Source organism: Onychostoma macrolepis, chromosome 23, assembly GCF_012432095.1.
Source record: "Onychostoma macrolepis isolate SWU-2019 chromosome 23, ASM1243209v1, whole genome shotgun sequence".
NCBI lineage: Eukaryota > Metazoa > Chordata > Actinopteri > Cypriniformes > Cyprinidae > Onychostoma > Onychostoma macrolepis.
The window spans coordinates 7,066,468-7,091,530 of NC_081177.1; the positions used below are offsets into that span (position 1 = coordinate 7,066,468).

Genomic DNA, 25,063 nt, shown 5'->3' on the forward strand with positions numbered 1-25,063 from the left:
CCTTCTCAGCCAGAACTCCAAAATGCATTTTTTGTCTAATACAATCTTTCTAGAAATGCGCTCTACCACTTGCAGTCAATTAGCAATAGGCGTGAATCATGTTTTCGTAGAGACTCCAGTTTTGTTGTCTGACACAAGTGTGAACACAGATTCTGCTTCACGTTTTATGAATAATTGTTATCCCAAATTAAAAATATCCCAGAAATCACAAGGACAACAGAACCACCTCTCAGCCAGAATTCCAAAATACATCTTTGTCCAATAAAATTCTTGTAGAAATGCTTTCTACCACTTTTAATTGATTAGCAATTGTAGCAAATCATGTTTTCACCGTGACTCCAGTTTTGTTGTCTGACACAAGTGTGAACACAGATTCTACTTCACATTTTATGAATAATTATTATCCAAATCCAAAGATATCCCAGAAATTACAAAGACAACAGTACGGCCTCTCAGCTAGAGCTCCAAAATATATTTTTGTCCAATAAAATGCCTTCTAGAAATGGTCTTTACCACTTGCAATCGACTAGCAATAGTAGTAAATAATGTTTTTGTCATGTAGACTAAAGCCTTTTCACTAGTTTTTGGCTAAAAACTATGTTACAGGACAGGAAATTGCATTTGTTAGCCCATTTTTTAAATAAAAAAATTAACACTAAATGACCAATAATAAATACTATAGTATAGGCTACAGTAAAACAGGCTGCCCTCGACTAAGGATTTGTCTGGTCGACTAGTAGTCGTTCATTTTAAGCATTAGTCGACTAATCGCACGTTTATTAATAAACCATTTAAATCATTATAATGAGCCTTTAGTTGCCTATATAGCCTAATAAGCACTCAAGCACACGTATAAAGCTTGCCATAGCACACCGGCAGAAGTAATGATTATGAACCTGTCAGGGAAAAACAGTAAGGAGGCTGCATTAACATTTGAATAATTCACTGATAAACAAGTGCTTTCTTTGTTTCGGTTTAGATGAAGTCGGCGACAGTAGTGATGCGCCTTTTTCATATGGATATACATACGAACAGGGTGCGATTTGCTGAGGGGGGGATTTCCCCCTCTGGTCTATGCATCCCTGCCTCTGCTGAATTATGCCCGGTGGGGATAAAAAAAAAACATCCTGCAAACCTACTCTGAAGTCCCGATCTGAATCAAATGATTCACAATATGCGCTTTGAAGTCCCGATCTGAATCAAATGATTCACGATACGCAATCCGACTGTCACTGGAGCGCTTTGAAACAGTGAATTCGGAGATTCGTTGATACTTTGTTCCTTGCTCACTTTCTCTATATAATTTATTCGTTGTTTAAAAACCGTGGAAATGGAGAGAGCCTATGTAGAGAGAAAAAAGATTTCAAAAGCATCCCCCCCTCTGCTTTTTTCACAAATCGCACCCTGCATACAAATATTGTATTTCCATTTGAATTTGGTTCATTTGAAAGTAGACATTTCACTCTCTATAGATGTTTTTCATATAAGGCAAGTATACATGGAGTTTCGCGCTCAAGTTCAGAGACCGAGACGACAGAAAGCGCATCCTGTTTGCTTTCATTATTTTACAAAAGCGCCATGTTTTGTTGTTATTGTGAGTGCACACAAATAAACGTAGAGTCTTTACAGATTCGAAAGATGTATTACTCTTATCTGTATGAGCAAAAATGAGGGAGTATTTTAAGAGCCAGTGACCACACCGGTGCCTCCATCTGTCCTGCAATGAGCACTATTGTTCAGCTCCACACTCCACACAGACACTTGAATAGCGCACGTTTCTCCTGGTTAACATTAGATTGAGCAGCCATGAAAAGTTGCTAATACTTACATATTTCAGATGATAAGCCATATTTGTGGCGGGGGAATGATAGGCGAGCGTTTGGATGTCCTGCCCGATGTACTGTATTACCATAGACCAGCCGTTAACGATCTGCGTGACTTTGCCAATGTGGATATTCTTTTTCTGCGACTAATTAAATTTTGGTCGACTAACGATTAATCGGCTATTAGGGGGTAGCACTAAATATTTCACAATACTACTGATTTTACTATAGTAGCCTAAATGCAGCCTTGGTGAGTATAAGATACGTCTTTCAAAAACATTTAAAAAGTCTTACAGACTCCAAACGTTTTAACTGCTTAATAGTATCTGTTTTTTTGTTCGACCAGTGCTAGAGGTGCAGAAAATGACACATTTCACCTTTAAGTGATCCATCACAGCCTTTGCTCTACAAACACAAAGGAGCCACTTAGGTCCATTTAGATGTTACAATATCCTCCAAATGTAGACATGCATATTGGAAGCAACTATTCAATATTTTATTTTACCAAGGACCTCAAGGTCTGTATTCATTAGTGAGAAGTCGAGTGTGCACGTATGTTCGTGAATGTGTTTAGGTGTTTCGTGTGGTATGTGCGTAGGATCGCATAATCGAGCATAGGAGAGAAATGTATGTGGTGTTTCGAAAGAACAAATGTGGACACTAGAGAATCAAAAAGAGGGAGAAATGGATAGATCAAGGAGAAGAGTGTACAATAGTGTGGATGAAAGAGAATGAGAAGCGGGGAGGGGCTTTTCCTGCTGGGAAACTCATCAGAGATCATTTCCCAAATTTCATTCTTTTTTTACCATCTCTTTTTTTTTGTCTCTAAATTTGTTTTGTTTTTTGCATATTAGATTCATTTCATTCCCACAGTGAAACATTGTAGTGTACAGACGACTGCAGTGGAGCAATTACAAATCTGAGAGAGGATGATTAGGAGATTTATATAACAGATTTGAGAGGAGGTGAAAGAAACAAAGAAAATGGGATGCGGAAATAGAGATTGAGGTTAAAAATGGTGTCTCAAATCAAGTATGTTCTGCTGCACTAGTTAATAAACATTTCTGCCCTACAAACTGACTTTTTTTTTTTTTTGATTGTGCAACTTGTTAAAGGAATAATTGACCCAAAAATTAACATTTGCTGAACATTTACTCACCCTCAGGCCAATCCAGATGTAGATGAGTTTGTTTCTGAACAGATTGGGAGAAATTTAGCATTCCATCACTTGCTCACCACTGGATCCGCTGCAGTGAATGGGTGCCGTCAGAATGAGACTCCAAACAACTGATAAAAACATCACAATAATCCACAAGTAATCCACATGACTTCAGTTCATAAAATAGCACCTTGTGAAGTGAAAAAGCTGCGTTTCCTTCTTTCGTCCCACTATATGCTCATAATTTTACATTCATTTTGGTCCAAAACAAAACTTTCAATGTAGGCTAGCTAGATGATATGTTGTATATAGACTTTTTTTTTTTTTTTTCAGTAACAATTTTTGAGTTTGATAAAGCCTAGGCTACTTATAGAGAATTCGCATGAAAAACGTTGCCCTATCTATTCTTTAATTTCGCACAATGGCATCTTTTTATCTTTAAAAGTAATCATTGTCACTTTTTATATTTGAATAAGTGCAAAAACCTTGTTTTTGACTGTGGAGTGATTTGTACTGCCACCTAGTGGGGGTTACAAGTAAAACAATCTAATTCGTAACATTGTTTGATCAGAACCATAGACTGTAAAAAAAAATGGACGTAGTGTCCGTGACGTCACTCGTAGGTTTCTGAAGAGCATTTTTGAAGCCTAAAGTGGGCGGAGCCGACCGCCGCCATCTTGGAAGCGCGTCACTGCGCGTCACTCCCGGATAATCGGAAATGGGCAAAAAGGCGGGACGTGGGTGAAGCTGAGCTGAAACCACGCCCGTCATGCAAAGACAAAACACCATAATTTCGTTTTTGGTCGAAAATGAGTTATTGATCATTTTGGGACATTAATGACCTCCTTTATCATGTGTTAAGTATCATGGAGAAAAGCCCCGGAGAAACCAAGGCAGAACACAGTATAACATCAGTTACCACTCTTTGATTTTGTTTTGGAAAGCTCAATTAAGTTACGGTGCTCTGCATTTGTTTGCAATCGTTCGTCAATACTGTGCCAGCCTGGAGTATACGGTATTCTGCCTTTGTTTTACTGTCCATTAAAGTCTGCCGCGTTTATTGTGTACTTCTATATCTGTTGGCACTTCATTAGACAAACAAATGAGAGAGATCGCGATCTAACAAACTGCTCCATATAACAAAGCACTGTAAGCAATAACGATTAAAACATCTAATTGCCAGATTATCAGTGTCATTATCAGTGTCCTACCTATAATTATTTTCGCTGTACAAATACAAATCTTTAAAGCTAGTTTTCTAAGTTCGCACTAGCGAGTTTCACACTCTGGAGCAGAGCGCGCGGCAATCCACCTGTCACTCAAGTGGCCACGCCCTTTATGATTCTCTTACTTTTTTCTTTTTATTCATTAATTCAAACACTTGAATGCCCATGTGTCTTATTTTAAATACCACAATCAGAGTTTATATTTTTATATATTATATTAGACAAAACTCTATTTATTTAGATTGTTTATTAAGATTCCAGCCATGAGCAGTGAGTGATTTTGTGTTTTTCTTGACAGTGGTGTTTGAAAAGTAGGCTACTAACCACATAATACAGCATGCAGATTTCATTTCATTTACACTGCAACGGCACACATAGTTACTACGATTAGAATAATGCACTATATGATTTGGTGGAAGAGTTGTTTTTATCCCATTAAATTTCACTTCTAGTCTACTTTGGTGTCTTTCATCAAATTGCTGTTGCCGCTGCTTCACGTCATGCCTAATAACACCCTGTACCCACTGTAAAATCATAGCGCTTTAGCCGCTGACAACATGTCAACGAACAACACAGAATAAGAGCTTGTGATCGTTTTGCACAGAATGGGAAAGAGGGCTGGAAAGTCTGGATGAGACAGTGTTTGAGCAAACGTGGGCAGCAGCTTGTGATGTTTCTTTTTGCTCACACTCCCCACAGTCTTGGCCTTCTCTTGCATTTTTTAGTTTTCTCGCAGTTTCATTGGTCATTGCTGGTCAGTTGCTAGTTTCACGAGTATGCAGTGTGTTTCACATGAATGGTCAAGTTGATCACTGCATTATGGGATTTAGTGCCTGTATACTGCACATTTTGGCAAATATGCATTCTATACATTGAGGAAATAGTACTATATTATTATGCAATACTATATTATTATACAATTCCGAACACATTCAAGATTAAAACTCTGAATGCTAGCGCTGAAGGAGGCAGTGTGCGTTCTGTCAGCCTGCTGTTAGTTGACAGGTTTATGGACGTCCATGCAGTTGTCACTGTTTAGCATGCATTATTACTGAGCAGGGAAAGCTAGAGATGGCTCTGGTGGTCCTGAGCTGTAGTGGTGGGTTTATCGCTGCATGTTTACTCAGGCCTGGCACTTTTGGAAGCTCTTTGCTGTGTGTGTGTGTGTGTGTGTGTGTGTTAAGCTGAGGGTCTTAATTTAAATGTAGGCAGTAAACCTGTCCATCACTGGACCATGGGCTAAGCTGAAGCCCCTCTTAGCATGTGGTCAGATTCGACACACTGTCTGTAAGCAGCACGCTGTGTGTTCCTATAGTGATTGTGTTTCTGCGTATGCTGTGTAAATTTATGTTTGTGTATTTGTGCATTGTGTTTATCTGTAGTGTTTAAATGTAGTGATGCTTTGGCAATAATAAGTTATTTTATTTTATTTTTAAATTTTAAATTTTGCAAGGCAAAGGTGCCAGTGATGGTAATAAAAGTAAAAGTTAAAAAAGAAGAAAAAAATATTTAAAAGTGTGTATGTATATATATATATATATACACACACACATATATATATATATATATATATATATATATATATATATATATATATATATATATATATATATATATATATAAAAATTGTTTTTTTTTTTTTGATTAGCATGGCACCTCTGCTTTGGCGATAAAATAAAATATAATTTTGAATAAATGATTATTACTCAATATTCAATCATTATAATTAATCTATTTATTGTACTGTTGTCAGTCCTGTGTCCTGTCTTGTCTTGTGGTTTTCTGTCTCGTGCTCCCCTTGACTTTGTTTATCCTCTTGTATGCCCATGTTTGGTTTGATTCCTGTTCCTGTCCCATTTAGTCAATTCAGTTAATTATGTCCCACCTGTGTTTGATTATTCATCTCGTTTACGTTTAGTTTATAAGACCTGTGTTTCCCTGAATCTCATGTCCGGTATTAACATCGATGTCTTGTTCCTGTGTGGTACCCTTTTTGGATTTTATTAAAGACTGGTATTTTGAGTTACTCCTCATCTCCTCGCTTCCCTTGTGTGTGCTGATAGTGACAACTGCATGGTTTTATTTGTAAATATATATATATTTTAAATGATTATATATATAGAATTATAAAATTATCATTTTATTTTTACCACCTTTTTCTGTTGTTGTTTGCTATTTTTAATGATGTGAAATAAAAAGAGAAATCAATTATTAAATGAATTATTTTAATTATTCAGTAATTTATTTAAAAAAACATACAAACATACAAAACATTTTGTTTGTTCATTTATATCACTGGCACCTTTGCTTTGGCCATATAGAAGAAAATAAATATTTCAATTACTCTTTATTATTATCTAATCATTCAATAATTAAAATATTCATTTATAGCATTTTTTTTATTTTTTATAATTATTTGTTATTAATATTATAATTGTATTTTACCACCATCAATGGCATCTTTTTTCTATTGTTGTTTCTGTTATTCAAGTTGAAGCTTTGAACTTTAAATATTAATGGAAGGAACACAAGCAAGTGTTGCATTAAACGTGAAGTGTGTAATCTATTATTTCCAGTCATTATTTTTGTGTTTCATTTGAAATGCATCTTACACTTCATTTGCAACCCGTTTCACTTCTGTAATGTGACCTATTATTTCAACATGTTCAACAGGGAAAAATGTAGGATGGAGCTTTTTTGATGAGTTGCGCACAATAAGACCAAACCAGTAAATAGGGTCCATTTTGATTTCATGTGTGCTTGAAATAAGTGTGCATCTGTGTTTGTGTGCGTGTTTTGACTGGTTAGAGTAATAGGCAGTGAATGTGCTTTGACATCATGGTCATGCTGTGTTCTGGAACTCACACACGCGTGAACGCAGACCGCTCAGCCCGCGGCTTCATGTAGCTCACCACAGAGAGAGAGAGAGTGACAGAGAGAGTGAAAGAGAGGCTCCTCTAAGCTGCTCTTTGATGCCGCACTCTTTTCCTCGTCTGACACACAGCAATGTTTGCTTTATTGCCTCCCAAAATCAACCAAGCGTGCCTCCTGTGTGACCCCCTCAGGACAGGAAGTCTCTCTGACTGCAGGAAGTGTAAATCTTTCCCACTTCACATCACTTGCGGCTGAATTTGTCTTTGGCTCCGCACTCATAGGAATTCAAGGATGAATTCCCTGAATTTCAGAGAACATTTGTCAGTTTGTCGGGTTTGGGACCGCTGTCAGTAGGTTTGTAAATATATTACAGAAGCTCCAATCTTCTGAAATGAAACAAGGAAGACTGTGTGATTGTTTTCTGTCCGTTACGGCTGTTGCTTGTCAGATTGTATGATACGACCCCAATGAGATTTTGGGTAAAAGTCAAGGCAAGCTGTGCGACATCACTGTGTGTCTTTTCTGTCAAACTGTATGAAATATGTCTTAAGACAGCTCACGATTGGCAGTGTTTTATGTTAATCAATCATGTCACGTTTTGACATCCTCATTGATACGTGAAATTGAAATGGTGCTGCACAAACTCAAGCAAGATTTTGGCTAATGTTAGCAATATTTTGCCAGTAAACAAAAGGAAAAGAATGTCTTATGTGAAAGAGACAGTTCGTGGACTGCTCATTTTTCAGAGCATCTACTCTATATGGACAAAATTATTGGGGCACCTGACCATTACACCAAATTTAATGGCATCCCATTCTAAATACATAGAAATTAATATGAAATTGGTTCCTCCTTTGCAGCTTTAACATCTTCTACACTTCTGGGAAGGCTTTTAGCAATATTTCGAAGTGTTTCTGTGGGAAGGCTTTTAGCAATATTTCGAAGTGTTTCTGTGGGAATGTGTGAGGTCTGATGTTGGATGAGAAGGCCTGGCTCACAATCTCCATTCCAGTTCATCCCAAAAGTGTTTGATGGGGTTGAGGTCACGAATCACCGCGGGCCAGTCGAGTTTGTCAAACTCATCCAACCATGTCTTTATGGACCTTTCATTGTGCACTGGGGCACAACCATGCTGGAATAGAAAAGGGCCTTCCCCAAACTGTTCCTACAAAGTTGGAAGCAAAGCATTGTCCAATATGTCTTGTTATGTTGAAGCGTTAAGATTTGCCTTCAATGGAAGTAAGGAGCTTAGCCCAACCCTTGAAAAACAGGCCCATACCACTATCCCTCCTCCACCAGACTTTACAGTTGGCAGTCAGACAGGTAATGTTCTCCTGGCATCTGTCAAACCCAAACTCGACCATCAGACTGCCAAACATGATTTATCACTCCACAGATGGGTTTCCACTGCTCCAGAGTCCAGTGGTGGTCTCCTTCAAACCACCCCATCCAACACTTGGCATTGTATTCGGTGATGTGAGGCTTGCGTGCAGCTGCTCGGCCATGGAATCCCATTCCATGATATGAATGTCTGTGGAAGTTAGGAACTCTTCAGCTATAGAATCAGAAGAGCTTTGGCAACTTTCAAACACCATGCGCCTCAGCACTCAGTGATCCGCTCCTCTCTCTCTCTCTCTCTATCTCTCTCTCTATCTATCTATCTATCTATCTTAGTGCTGGGCGGTATACCGGTTCATACCGAATACCGGTGTTTATTTTTCTTATGGTATGACTTTTTAAAATACCGTAATACCGGTTTCATTTAAATGTTCGGAACGCGAAACTGTTTGAGAGGGGTCTCTTTCACTATTGCATTGTGGCGAGGACACATGTGTTACGCGTGAAAGTTTTTAAGCTGTAGAACTAGTAGAATGTGATGACACAATATCCACCGCCCACTGCCATCAGCTCCCGCGTCTCACACACACGAGTGCAACTTTAGCACTGTATTTAGCAACTTTCAGACCCTTTTAGCGGCTTTTTTTCCATAGAATATACAAACTGACAAACCTAGCGACTTTTTTGGATAAACCTTAGCTATGGTTCAGTTGGAAGATGTTGCCAGTGCTGCCCCGCGAGCGCGAGATCTGACTCCCAGCGCAGTGTCGCCTCTCTCGGCATCTGTTCTGTGCAGTGAGCGTCTGAGAAGCATCGCATTCAGCTGGCCGTACCGCAGAAGACTCGTCAGTAAATGAGTACAAAACAGCGTTTCCAAGCACCTGCCGCTAACTGACTGTTTGGAATTATAAATATGAGCATAGTTCGTCTGTTGATATTATGCACTTTTTTGTTTGTTGTTGTTGTTGTTTTTTTTTAGTTTGTTACTCATATGCAGGCAGTGCGCTGCATGAGATGAAAAAGTAATATAGCCAAAACCACCGCATAGCCGCTCTTTAGTGTAATGTTAGATGTATGTTGATTTTATCAAATGATGACGCGATTATAAATATGAGTGACTCCTGGTTAACATGTATTAATGGGTCGTGTTTAGTTACTATTTAGTGTGGAATTTTTATACAATATTCGCTCATCATGACAGTAAAATATGGCATTCTAAGTCAATCTACTGCAGAAAATTTGGTTAACACCCGGTCATGCATGAAAAAAATAAATACTGTCATATACCGTGAAACCGGTATAATTTTGAAAAATACCGTGATACAAATTTTTCAATCTGTTTTTCCATCTATCTATCTATCTATCTATCTATCTATCTATCTATCTATCTATCTATCTATCTATCTATCTATAATTCCTTAATAATTAATAATTCCTTACATTTATATAGCGCTTTTCTAGGGGGGGTGTCTCCTCATCCATCACCAGTGTATATACGCATAATGCTTCTTCAATTTGGATTTGGTTCAAATGCAGGAACTGGAAAATTAGTTACTATACTTAGAATTTTACATATATTCAAATTGGGAAAATTATTTCTTTCTCTATCCTTTCTCTTTACATACGCTTTTTTTATATTATCATCAATAATAGCAATGTGTACATACTGGATCTGCATAATGTATTATTATTATTATTATTATTATTATTACAACTACTACTACTGTTACTATTATTATTTGTTTATACAAACTAGGGATGGCTCGATACCATAATTTTGGCTTCGGTACGATACCAGAATGTAATACCTCGGTATCGATACTAAATCGATACCATAGGTGACAAATATCCAGCCTCAAAAGATAAGTGAATTGAAAACAATTTTATTAAAATAATAATAATAAAAACAGATTCATATCTTAATACCTTTGTATCAAACCGTAACAAAAAACCTACAAGGAACATAGGCTACATTTTGATGTTGGAGAAAAAAAAAATATATAACTGAAGTAATAAAATGAAAATATATTAAAATCTTCTTATCTTTTCAGTTCAAACGCATAGCGCAAACAAAATGTCACAAAAACCTACCGGGAATATAGGTTACATTTTGACTGAGTTTGAAGGAAAAAAACAAAACAACTGAAGTAACGCAATTAATGCAACAAATGTTGCTTTATTGTAAAGTGTTATTCTAACAGTCAAAGTAATATTCAAAATCACGTTATTATTTCTCTCTCTCTCAGATTGTTTTCAGATTTCAGCCTCAGATAGCCAAAGAAAAAGCATTAAATATAAATCTCACTCGCTCTCTCGGCTGCGGTCGGCAGCGCGGCAGAAACATTCCCTTCATATTATTGATACTAAAATTAATATAGTAAAACTCTTGCTTAATTCAAATTCAAGTAATATTTGATTGTATGAAATGCAAGTGCATATATTACATGACCAAAACTTCACTGGTTACACATGCACATTTTCACTTACTGTATCATATCTGTATGTGCATTGATCAGTTGTAAATGAAAGTTAAAATTAAATCTGAATTCATGAATAATGCACTCACCTGTCGATCTCTTAATTCTCTGAAAAGATCAGGATGAGCAAGCGACAAATGCTTAAAAAATTTGATATGTCCCCTCCTGTGGCAACACATGATTTATAGCAACGCTTGCATACAGGTGCAGTAAGGTCAGTTCGTTCACCTTTGTCATCTGTTTTGAATGCAAAGTAATGCCATATTTCACTTCTACTGTTCTCTTTATTTATTAATTTTGGGTGAGTTTATAGAGTTTCATCTGTTTGATCGCGTTCTGTTGTCACGTTTACCGGTTGCGGAGCAATTTGGGAAGCACTGCCACCTACAGGTGCGCTTCGCAACAGCAGCGTATGAAATACCGAATTGAGCAAAATTATGATATCGTGCCGTTTGAAACATAATATATACCGCGCATCCTTAATACAAACTCTCTCTTCTCACGTGTATTAGAAGGCTTGGGAGTATTGCTGCACAACACATTGCATCTTTGTCCATATGTTTGTCTTTGGTTTTGGTGTAATCCTTTTGTTTTTCTACTCTCTTCTGTAATGTCTACTTTCAATAAAAAAAATTTAAAAAAAATGCAGAAACTGAAATGGAATTTAAAAAGGTGCACACCTCACACTTTATATATACATATGAAGAGTCATAAACTGTATGGATGTGATTACACGCAATACACGGAGCTTTTCCCTCACCATTGTAACGTGCTGCTTTTGCAAGGCTCCGTGAAAACGTTTCAGCTTTTATTTTCCTTTTATGCCCTGAAGAAGATATCACAGGTTCATCAAGTTCATCGAAATTATCCATCCTCGATCACTTTTAGTCAGCTTTGACGAAACTCCTCTCAGCTAGTGCGTCTTTTCAAAGTGAAAGTAGTCTTGTCACCTGACCTGAAAACAGCGTGCTGATTCGATAAAATGGACTTATCGGCTTCTGTTCAAAAACAACAAGGCCGCTTGTCGGCTTCTGCCGATAAATACTACCAGAAAGCTTTCTTCAGTTTTTATAGACCTGTTTTTAGTTTGAGTAGCACTGGTGAAAATTGCCCAACTATCTCAGCATAATTGCAGACCCGCTGATCATGTCCGTCCTTTCTCTCTAATGTCAGAATAAACGAGTTTGTCTCTCACACTGCTCAGTTCTGCCGGGTCTTGCCGCTCTGACTAGTGCTAATATCTATTAGAGCTGATTTTGAGATCTACTCGAATGCTTTGTTCTGTGTTATTCTCCCTTTCTTTCTTCAGAAGAGCGTCTCCTCCTCTGCCTCTCACTGTCACACATACATGCTCTCTCTGACTACAAATGGCTTCGGAGTGCACTAAAGAAAAGCACTCGGCGTACCTCAGAGCTCTTATTATGATCAAAAGCCTTCATGCCTCTCAAATTTTCAACCAACCAGTATATGGAATGAGTATCTCAGGGTGTATTCGTAATGCCACACTACCATGCAATGTTGGGGAGCAGCTAACTGAAAGTCATAATACTATACACTACATGTGTTCAATAATGTAACAACAGTTCAGCTGTTTTCAAAATACTGTTGTTTTCCAAAAAGTAGTAGTATAGCGTGACAAAACGCTACATAGCTGTTTTTTTAGTGTCACATTGTATTGTGCAAAGCTTTTATAGTCAAGTGACATGAGGAAATAATGAAACGCACTCCCTTTCAAGTAACCAATTAAACACAAAAGAAGATATTTTGAAGAATGTGGGTGACCAAACAGTTTCTGGTCCCCACTGACTCTCATAGTAATTATTTTTCATACAATGGATCTCAGTGGGGACCAGCAGCTGTTTGTGTACCAATATTCTTCAAAATATCTTATTCTCTCTTCAACAGAAGAAAGAGATTCATACTAGGGATGTGCGCTACGACTAATTTGACAGTCGTTATAAGTTTTGTATCCGACTAGTCGACTAGTCTAAAAGCTAGAAACTCCCCAAAAAATGGCAAAAGAAAAAAAACTGTGGGTGCATAACAGCCTACACTTTAAATACTTAATCTTTGCATCACAAGGTCAAATCCCTCAATGAAATCTGCTAAAAACAGGTCACAATTATGCCGTATGCTTGCCTCACGTTATCATCATTTAATTTTAGGCGGTCGTTAAACAGAAAATAAGGAAGAGCATAACTCAACATAAACCAGTGCATAGCTTATTTATTCAGATCAGCTGGAGAAATGCAGAAATGGAAAATAGACTGACAGAATTCTTCATTTTCATATAACGTTAGCCAACATATTAAAACACAAGTAAAAAAAAAAAAAAAAAGGAAAGTTTATCAAGGAATAGCATTAAAACAGCTTTTAAAAATGTACTTCATGTTGGCTATATTGTCTAAAAACAAAACAATGCTCGTTTTACTTACTCAGACCATGCGCATTTGTTCAGTGAATTTAACATGTTAACGTGGTCTGGCGAAAGACGGGACTGGAGGCGATTCTGCACTTGAAAAAAAACTGCGCTCGGCAGGAACTGAAGTCACAGGCACGCAGAGAGATAACTACAAGCAAGCAGACCGTTTCGAAAAGAGCCTGGAAATCCCACAACACCACCGAAGTGGGTCTTCGTTTAGAGGAATAGACGGCGCGGATGGGATCGTGGACCTCAGCGGCGGGTTGTAGTGTATGACATGATTGACATTTGCTGGCTTTGTCTTCAAGCTAACGCATAAGTGCCTGTATTGAATATGATTACGCATCGCTCCAGTAGAGTTATTGTAAGCCAATTTGACATTAGAGTTCACACAAAACTTTTCCGTTTCCTTCTAATTCAAAATAATCCCACACCTTGCTGGTTCTTCGCTGGTCATTTTGATCTCGCCGCAACTGACGAGAAGAAAAGGCATGCGACGTCTGAGGTAAAAATATAGTTTCCGCCCAGATACGCTTTTAAAAATATTTAAATATTTTGATATTTATTATTTTTCAAAAGTTTTATTTTAGCTTGTTGTTAAAATGTTTTAAATGTAACATTAAAATTATGGTATTTTTTTCTCTCTCGTTTAATCGACTATTGATTTCAGTGTCGACTAGCAGGAGCTGAACCGTTTAGTCGACTAGTCCCGCACATCCCTAATTCATACAGTCTCAGAAATAAAGGTACAAAAGCTGTCACTGGGGTGGTACCTTTTCAAAAGGTTCACTTTTGTACCTAAAGGGTCCATTTTGGTACCTTAAGCTACATATTAGTACTTAAAGTGTACCTTTTGAAAAGGTCCCGCCCCAGTGACAGCTTTTGTACCTTTATTTCTGAGAGTGTACAGGCTTGGAACAACTTGATTCTTGACAGAATTTTCATTTTTTTCTTGAAATGTTTACAACCTTGTCGCTTTGGGAAATTTTAGTTCTGTGCTGCCTTGAATCACATCATTTTTTCTACATCAGTTTTATTTTTCATTTTATAAATATATAATGGTGTTTTTAGCTTATTTGTTGTTTTTAGTATAAATGAAACTGTTCCAGTTTGATGCCGTCACACTAATTAGGAGCTGTTCATGCATGCATCTATTCAAAAATCCCAATTGCTTTTGTGCCAGACAAATACTGCGGTTTGAAAAAATAAACTATATGATTTGGTAGATGTATAATAGTGTGGGGTTAGTAGGATTTTAATTTTTTAAAGAAATTGATACTTTTATTCTGCAAGGACACATTATATTGACAGTAAAGGCGTAAATCATTCTTATGCATAAAAATATGTGTACAAATGCAAAGTTATAATTTTGCAAAAGAGGCCCCACCTATAGTTAAACAAGCAGATTTATTATTATATTTCATCTAAACAAGTACAATTTATGACTCCAAACTTGGCCAATAGTTTTTGATTTTAGCCTTTCCCCATTCTGAACTGACTTGTACATACTGTATATATATATATATATATATATATATATATATATTTAAATAGCATGAAGTAAGTCCGTTGCAAACATAGCATCTGTCTGCGTGAGTTAATGCAGGGCTATTCCTCCAGCGAGCGTGTGTTCCATAGAAGGACGCGTGTTAATATGGGATTATGAATCCATGTTCTTACCTCACTTATTTAAAACAGTCTGACAGCTTGTGCAGTCATGTTCTGCTACGGCTGAGCGCTGCCATCACTGAATATACAGCTCCAGTCTGATGTATGCAAATGCATCTGTGTGTGTGTGTGTGTGTTAAGGTATTTTAAGGGCTAATTTGTAGATTTAAATATCCATGCTGTCAGATGCACAGCGGTACAGAGCTGGTGTGGTGATGAGGGAAAATGCACATGGTAATGAGGGATGATCAATGCACAGATCGGTTAATTCAGACGGGTCCAGCAATGCATGCATTTCTACAGTATATGTTTATATGTGTGTGTTTCTGCAAGAAAAACTGGTTAATACAAGCTTAATGAATAATGAATAATAAGATGAATAGAATGGAATAGAATAAAAAATAGAACAGAAAAGGTCAGAAAAGCACTATAAGAGTAGTTTTTGCACCTTTATTTTTTATTTATTTGTATTGTTTTTATTAGTATTATTTTTTAACATTTTGATTTGCGTATTTACATAAAAAGCAATATAAATTGAAATATATAAGTTCTGACATTTTAACATATGCAAAAAGTAATCACTGGATTTCCTGGTCCAAGTTGGTCTACAAGATCAAAACCAGGTTCACAGGATATCGTGTGGTGTTATGACTAAGCTACCAGTTTTTACAATAATTTCTTCTTCTTATTATTATTAGTAGTAGTAGTAGTAGTAGTGCAAAAATTACTTTTACAATTACAATTTTACAATACTTTTAAAATTACAATTTTATCTTATCTTTATTTTATTTAATCTTTAAATATTTTAACATATTTGCTTGAAGTTTTTTTACATCATTTTAATGTAAAATATATATCTATATCTATCTATCTATCTGTCTATCTATCTATCTATCTATCTATCTATCTATCTATCTATCTATCTATCTATCTGTCTGTCTGTCTGTCTGTCTGTCTGTCTGTCTATCTATTTACAAAAACAATATGAATGAATAATATCATAAGTACTGGCATTTAAATATACAAAGTTGTTGCACAAAATAATCACTGGATTGCTTGGATTACTGGACTTGAATTTTACAAGTTTAGTATCAAATCACTGAAATATATTTAGCGTTTACATTGTAAAAAAAAAAAAAGGAAAAAAGTTGAGCCAACTTAAAATTTTAAAGCAACCAGCTTCAGCAGATTTTTGAGTTTGCTCAACATATTTTTGTGGGAGATTCTCAAATTTTTGTTGCATAAACTTAAAACGACAAGTTGAGAAAACTCAAAAATCTGCTGAAGCTGGTTGCCTTAAAATTTTAAATTGGCTCAACTTTTTTTTTTTTTTTTACAGTGTAGTTTGAGACATGCCATGCTAATATTTTCAACATTTTTTCCATGTTAGTATGGTATAATACCTCAGATAGCCCTACCATTAAACAGAGTGATCTGTAAATGGTCATTGAGCAATTTTTGACCAGAATAAGCTGCAGCATGTACCAGACAGTCAAGACCAGTTGCTATCAATCTAGTATATGTGCACCACAGGGGCGACTGAATGTCTGTACTTGCTGTATATTTGTGCTGATGAAGTGGGAGTGTGTTTGACGTCTTGTAGTCTAAAAAGCAGTGTGAAAGTTTAAAAAGTACAGAGAAAGGGGTTGGGAGAGAATCAAATAATTGAAAAAGAAAGGAAAAAGACAGCAAGTTGTCACTGTTTTAAGACTAAAAGCAGGGGGAAGAGATTTTAGACACAGGAGGAAAGAACCTAAGAGCTCCTTTAATCACAAGCTCCCACAACCCACTTCAGTTTCCCAGCATGCTGAGTTTTAGTGTGATCACAGGATGGGAAACCACTGCAAAGCCTTCTTCTGACCACACACACACTCCTTCTGTACTAAAGTAGTACTCCAAAAAGCTGTGAGAACAAGACAAAGATAAGACGGAGAAAGAGACCCGACTGAAGGATGAATAATCCCTTCAGCTCCCTCTAGCTGGCCGTCAGCTCACTTCTCTCTCTCACCCTGACCCAGCTTAGAAATAATAACTTAATTCCCGTTAAACTCTCCTCTCCTCCCTCACACACACTTACAGACGCAGACAAAGGCAGAATATTAGCTGTCGAAAACGTGCGGGCTTCCATTGGACTGGAAGATGGATGGATGAACATGACAGAGAGGTGTTAGATGAGGGTTAAACAGATGGACAAACAGAAAGACGGAGAGAGAGGGAGAGTGTGAAACAGATGGACAAAGAGGGTGAGAGGCAAACAGCTGAGAGGAGAAGATGAGGAAAACACAGATGGACATGTAGACTGCCATTGTGTATGTGTGTGTAGGTGAGGGGGAAATCCAGAGAACGGTTATGTCACAATACTAGTATACTGTTCATACAATAGTGCATCTGCAGTGTGCAGATAAATAGATACTGCCCACTTAAGTAGCTTGATTGTACAATAGTTTAATGTTTTTGTTTTTTTTCTTAGTAGCCTGCAGTGTTGGGGAAGAACTAAGCATAACAGCGCTTCTACATTTGTTAAAGGGTTACTCCACCCCAAAATGAAAATTTTGTCATTAATCACTTACCCCATGTCGTTCCAAACCCGTGGATACTCTCCAAAATGGCACTACGGTGACGCGAAGGAGACGAATTGTTGAATGAAAAAGTTATTTTAAAGTGACGTAATTTTGACGTAACATCGTTTTTGATGATGTCTTTCATACTATCCTGGGCCTTGACAGTGTTAATTGTTTGGAAGTCAATGGGACAGTCACAAGGCTCCCGGGTTTTCACCCAAAATAGCTTGTGTTCTGATGACGAACGAAGCTTTTACGGGTTTGGAACGACATGGAGGTACGTGACTAATTACTAAATTTTCATTTTGGGGTGGAGTAACCCTTTAAGTATTATGACAGTAATTCAGCTGTATTTTATTTTATTGATTGATTGATTGATTGAAGCCAGCTTAAACCAGATAATAATGGAAGCCCATTTCTGCCACTGAATAAAAAATAATTGTGAAATTAACAATCGCAATTGTTACTTTTCTCAGAATCAGAGTTTAAATCTCGCAATTATGACTTTATAACACGCAATTGTGAGTTAAGTCAGAATTGTGAGATATAAACGCACAATTGTAAGAAAATATAGTCTTTTTTCTCCCCTCAGAATTGGACTTTATAACTCACAATTCTGACTTTAATTTTCTCAATTACGAGTTTATATCCTGCAATTCTGCCTTTATATCTTGATAATTGTGAGAGATAAAATCTGAATTGAGAGGGAAAAAGTCAGAATTGCAAGATGTAAATTCCCAATTGCGAGAAAAAAAGTCAGAATTGTGAGATATAAAGTTGCAATTATCTTGTTTTTAAGGATGTCCCGAATCAATCTCAAGGATCGGGATCAGGGCTGATCAAGAGTTTTTTAATTGGTCGGTATTGGCTCTCCTAAACCCGATCCTTATTTTACGTCAGCTGTTATGCAGGTGTCGTGCAGTAGGTGGCGGTTTGCGCCTTTAAGTGGGTTTACCAACCGCCATTAAATGGAAAATAAGTCGTTCAAATGTTCGTGCTCAGCCGCCATTAAAACCAAAATAAGAAGAAATGTGTGTGCGTGAAGCATGAAAACCTGTGAGGTCTGTTCTAGTGTGTCACACACATTTGAGCTTCCGCACATTTGTAACAATCACTCATTCATTCATCGTTTACTTTATATGCCGTCAGACTATCTGAGACATAACTCTCATAACGCGTTGCAGTGGGTTGTGTCTTGCTTCATGCTGCAAGCTTCATGCTTTATAACCATATGTTTAAATTATTCTGCTTATTGTACATGTAAAATACAAGAAGTTTATATCAGTAGTCCCAAATTCATAATTGTGACCACACAGTCTGTTTACAGTGTCTACCATTGTAACATGTTTACATCTACCAGTGTCTTTACAGTGTGTGCATAGAGAGTATATCTTATAGTTATAATATATTATATATGCATACATACAGTATATATTACTTTTACTCTCTGCACAACTATGCATACATTGGATTGATTTTAATAACTTTAATGTACTTGAATTGTGCACCAAACGCTAGGAATAAGTATCAGATCCGGACTCGGTATCAGCAGATTGTCCAGCAACCAGAAACCAAGTAAAAAGTAATAATTTTATTTATTTAGTAATTCTAGATAAGCTTTTAAACCAGTTTAAACCAGGTAATGACTATAAATGGTCCAGCTAATCCAATTTCAACTCTATAATATATATATACAGTGAGGAAAATAAGTATTTGAACACTCTGCTATTTTGCAAGTTCTCCCACTTAGAAGTCATGGAGGGGTCTGAAATTGTCATCGTAGGTGCATGTCCACTGTGAGAGACATAATCTAAAAAAAAAAATCCAGAAATCACAATGTATGATTTTTTAACTATTTATTTGTATGATACAGCTGCAAATAAGTATTTGAACACCTGTCTATCAGCTAGAATTCTGACCCTCAAAGACCTGTTAAGCCGGGCTCACACTGTGCGATTTTTTAAAAGTCCTTTAGGATTGTACTTGTCAGACTGTACGAACATGATGATCATGTCACACTATGGGATCTCAGTTGTCATTAATGTCAGACTGTACGACAGTCAAGACGAGTTAAAAACGGGTGCGCGCAAGTAAACTTGTCCGGAGTTTTACATTATCAACTCATACACGTCCAGTGACTGCAAACTGCATTGCACGCGGGACCGAAATGTTGGCTGTCATGAAAAGTATACAAACCGCGGCAATACCGGCGTGTTTAAGAAGAATAGTGTATGTATTCATACACACCCACATGAAAACAGCGGCGCAACCAGTGTTTATATAGAAAAGAAACATATCAGATGAATTCCGTGAGCGGAGGACGGGAGCGCCGGAGTTTATGGCTGATAGAATAATTCTCTAGCATTAATTCTGCTCATAGCTTGCCTTGAAAAACGGAGACAGTTTGATATTCGTCGTAGGGGTAGTCACACTGAAGGACTGTGTGCCAAATCTTCTGACACTGCCAGAATTTCGTCGGACGTGAAATTTGATCGCAACAGCCATTAATCGGCTGTCCGTGAACATGTCAAACTAACGATCAAAGACTACAGATTTTAGCCTAGGATTATAGGAATCTTTTAGGATTTTCAAAATTTGTCCCAGACGACCAAATCGTGGCTAAAATCGCACAGTGTGAGCCGGGCTTTAGTCTGCCTTTAAAATGTCCACCTCCACTCCATTTATTATCCTAAATTAGATGCACCTGTTTGAGGTCGTTAGCTGCATAAAGACACCTGTCCACCCCATACAATCAGTAAGAATCCAACTACTAACATGGCCAAGACCAAAGAGCTGTCCAAAGACACTAGAGACAAAATTGTACACCTCCACAAGGCTGGAAATGGCTACAGGGAAATTGCCAAGCAGCTTGGTGAAAAAAGGTCCACTGTCGGAGCAATCATTAGAAAATGGAAGAAGCTGAACATGACTGTCAATCTCCCTCGGACTGGGGCTCCATGCAAGATCTCACCTCGTGGGGTCTCAATGATCCTAAGAAAGGTGAGAAATCAGCCCAGAACTACACAGGAGGAGCTGGTCAATGACCTGAAAAGAGCTGGGACCACCGTTTCCAAGGTTACTGTTGGTAATACACTAAGACGTCATGGTTTGAAATCATGCATGGCACGGAAGGTTCCCCTGCTTAAACCAGCACATGTCCAGGCCCGACTTAAGTTTGCCAATGACCATTTGGATGATCCAGAGGAGTCATGGGAGAAAGTCATGTGGTCAGATGAGACCAAAATGAGAACTTTTTGGTCATAATTCCACTAAACGTGTTTGGAGGAAGAAGAATGATGAGTACCATCCAAGAACACCATCCCTACTGTGAAGCATGGGGTGGTAGCATCATCTTTGGGGGTGTTTTTCTGCACATGGGACAGGGCGACTGCACTGTATTAAGGAGAGGATGACCGGGGCCATGTATTGCGTGATTTTGGGGAACAACCTCCTTCCCTCAGTTAGAGCATTGAAGATGGGTCGAGGCTGGGTCTTCCAACATGACAATGACCCGAAGCACACAGCCAGGATAACCAAGGAGTGGCTCTGTAAGAAGCATATCAAGGTTCTGGCGTGGCCTAGCCAGTCTCAGACCTAAACCCAATAGAGAATCTTTGGAGGAGCTCAAACTCCGTGTTTCTCAGCGACAGGCCAGAAACCTGACTGATCTAGAGAAGATCTGTGTGGAGGAGTGGGCCAAAATCCCTCCTGCAGTGTGTGCAAACCTGGTGAAAACTACAGGAAACGTTTGACCTCTGTAATTGCAAACAAAGGCTACTGTACCAAATATTAACATTGATTTTCTCATGTGTTCAAATACTTATTTGCAGCTGTATCATACAAATAAATAGTTAAAAATCATACATTATGATTTCTGGATTTTTTTTAGATTATGTCTCTCACAGTGGACATGCACCTACGATGACAATTTCAGACCCTCCATGATTTCTAAGTGGGAGAACTTGCAAAATAGCAGGGTGTTCAAATACTTATTTTCCTCACTGTATATATATATATATATATATATATAAATGAACCATTCAGTCACAACTTAAAAATTACAACGATAGTTTTAAATGTGTGGTTTATATGATATGATATTTTATTTATTTATTAAAATGCTATTGCTCTTAAAGTTTGCAAATTCTGCTAGTCAAACGAAGAGAACAATTAAAAACATCTTTTGTATGTAGCGTTGAAGGGTCCAATTCATTTTAGTGAATCAGTTTGCACAGGTTATACAAATTAACCTTTTCAACAAATAATTCAGTGATTTATTTGTGTCCATAGTCCTGTTTCCACCGCAGGAACTTTCCCCAGGAACTAGGAACTTTGTGCCGGTACTCGGTGTGTATCCACCGCAGGAACCAGGATCTAAATAAAGTTCCGGGTAAAAAATTGCCCCTCGGAAATCCCTGCTCACGAGGTAGTACTTTTTCAAAGGTCTGGAACTTTCAGGGACGGGACTTGGTCACTGAACGTGCTGATTGGTTGAGTTCACGCAGCATTATATTGGAACCATCGTATTCGCATAATTGTTTAAAATATTGTTATTGTGTCATGAAATGTAGTTTTAGGAGTATTTCAGGCAAGAATGTAGTTGTTTAAAACTCAAATCTGCAGTTTATTTATAAAGACAGCGCCTAATTACCAGATTTGTGTCGTCCCGTCCCCGGGGGTTCACACTCCCGAGTCGAACTCGCGAAGTCCGAACTACCAAGGATGCAAAGTCTGAAATTTGCATACTTGATATTGAGAAACACGCACAGACCTACGTCACCAGACAATTTGTCTAATCTTCGCGGTACTTTAGACCGCGATGGAAACGCAGGTAGCAACAGGACTGGGGGGGGAAAAGTTACTGGGACAAATTGTTCCAGGAAATTTAGGTGGAAAAGCGCCTCATGTTGTGTCAGTGAAGTCCTTATGCGTTTTAGGTCTTTTTATAGTCTTCTTTTAGGGTATATATATATATATATATATATATATATATAACCATAAACTAATATCACCCATGATTTTTAATGTCATTATGAATCATTATTTAATCTGCCAAGAGTTAAAACGATTTTCTGGATTAAAAATGCAAAATAACCCTTTTTATCATTATTTATTTGCAGTGATGACAGGCTGTGTTGTTTCAATATTTAAATTAAAATAGACTGCAGTATGCAGTGAGCATTATGCAGCTTCTATTCCACTGTGATCTATGTAGCCAAAGCATGTTTGCTTTTACAGGTTTATTTGGCACATTCATGTTCATGTTCCTCGCAGTTCCCCTGTGACCTTATTGGTCGGCTGAGCTAATGAATTTTCTGCCCGGCCAATCATCAGCCCCCTATCAGTCCAAAAACACCTGGTGTTCCTCGTATCAGGCACACTGGATATCTGGATACAGAGGTCTTTTTTAGCCCCTGGTGAAAGGTGCCCTTTCACAGTGATCCTGGATTAGTCTGCCTGCCCAGAGCTCAACCAGAGCAATTATGACTTTGTCGGAAAGTATTAAAAGGCAAATGCCTTTTTATTAGCAATGGCTGCAAAACCGAGGAAGCTGCTCATTTATTATGGACAGTTTTTTCCGATATCATTTTTTATACTCGGATATTAAATTTGTGTGGTTTGGCCTTAGAGGATCTCAGTTACTGAAAACAACAAACACATCTCATTACCTCATGGAGTTATTTATTCACATGGAACCAGTTGGTCTCTTAAGTCATTATCTTCACTTTTTTTAGAAAAGAATATTAGCCAAGTGAGAAAATAGCATTGGATTTTGGTAACACCTTCTGTGGTGCCTGTGCATAAAATGCATTATAAATTTAGGGGATATTGTTCTTCATATCTCAAAGTCTACTTTAGACCTACCTTGCATCTTTCAGGTATGCAGCAAATATTTATGAATAAGAAATAAATATGTGTATGTGACTTAAGCAATTTGTTAAAAGTTTGGGGTTGGTAAGATTATTTTTAAGTCTCCAATACTCACCAAGGCTTCATTTATGTGCTCAAAAATACAGTACAAATGGTACTATTGTGAAGTATTATTACAAATTAAAATAATTGTTTTCTATTTTAATATATTTCAAAAATGTAAACCCAATGCATCCTTGCTGATTAAAATAATAATAATAATAATAATTATTATTATTATTTTAAAAAATCATACTGACCATACATTTTTAATGGTATATGTGCCAACAGTAATAAGCAATAAAAGTTATATTTCTTTAAATCATCTTGAAATGCCACTACTATTAATATATTTATATTGAGAAAGATTATAATACTGAATTTAATATTAGTTTGTAATTGAATTTAATATTGAGTATGCATGTTCAATGACCCCTAATATCAAAAAACAGCAGACATAAAATAATAATAGATAATATAAATATTAATATTACTGAATCACTTGCATCTTTATATGGTACTGCTTCTTTAAGCATTCAGGAATAATATGTGTTTGAACATAATTTAATTATTTGTGCTAAAATATATTAATTAGCTGAAGTCTTCAAGCAAATTATTAGAATATAATACATTACATATGAAAGTATTGTGAAAACAGTTGTAATACAATATATATCATATAGGATTATGAGTGCCTTTTATACTGTACATACAGGCTTCATAAAAAATGGAATTTGTTCATGACTTTGAGAATTTTCTAACATATCTTTTCTTCATTCATCCAGCTTCATTCAAGTGTGGACAGAGGTGATGGACGAACCAAATACATATTAAAAGGTGAGGGGGCCGGTTCGGTGTTCGTCATTGACAGCAGAACGGGGAACATCCACGTCACCAAACCCCTAGACCGTGAGGAAAAGGACCAGTACCGCCTTATCGCCACGGCAACAGACCGACAGACCGGCCGAGCCCTGGAGCCTTCATCCCAGTTCATCATCCGTGTGCAAGACATCAACGACAACCCGCCTGTGTTCCAGGGCGGCCCGTATAGCGCCACCGTCCCAGAGATGGCCAACATCGGTACTAAGCTCAGCTTCACACGCAAATGCCCTCTGACTGCTGTCAGCTGTGTTTGGAAGAAAAGACGGAGGGTCACATGCTCATTGAACCTTGAGTTTGTCAAAAATATCTCTTATTTCGTCTCTCTCTCTCTCTTTCCGTAGGCACATCGGTTATTCAAGTGACAGCCACAGATGCTGATGACCCAACGTATGGGAATAGTGCCAAACTTGTGTATTCAGTGATTCAAGGCCAGCAGTACTTCACTGTGGACCCGCAGTCAGGTGTGTGTTTGCTTTTATTCTTTATGATTAGAAATGCAATATTTTTCATTTTTATAGGGTGATGAAATGCAGAATTTTTATTTTATGTCTCTCAAGGTTAGTTTATAAAGGGCCAATTTTACCAACAGCTTGCGTCAACGCAGACCCTCTTTAGGCATCAAAGGTGTGATATATAATATTGACAGCTAGTAGCTGAAATAGGTACTGTGGTCCAAATTCAAAATAGTGGAGAGAGTTGTTTCTCCTGCTCCTCCTCCTTAGA

General features: G+C 37.4%; 1 protein-coding gene across 5 annotated transcripts in view; it reads left to right on the forward strand.

The window, feature by feature from the left end:
* LOC131532386 (cadherin-11) overlaps nt 1-25,063 on the forward strand; it is a 104,912-nt gene that overhangs the window by 32,738 nt on the left and 47,111 nt on the right. For all 5 annotated transcript variants that reach the window (XM_058763989.1, XM_058763987.1, XM_058763988.1 and 2 more), the window contains 2 exons: nt 24,244-24,538; nt 24,682-24,801. In XM_058763989.1, the coding sequence (XP_058619972.1) occupies nt 24,244-24,538; nt 24,682-24,801 (415 nt within the window). The remainder of the gene's footprint in view (nt 1-24,243; nt 24,539-24,681; nt 24,802-25,063) is intronic.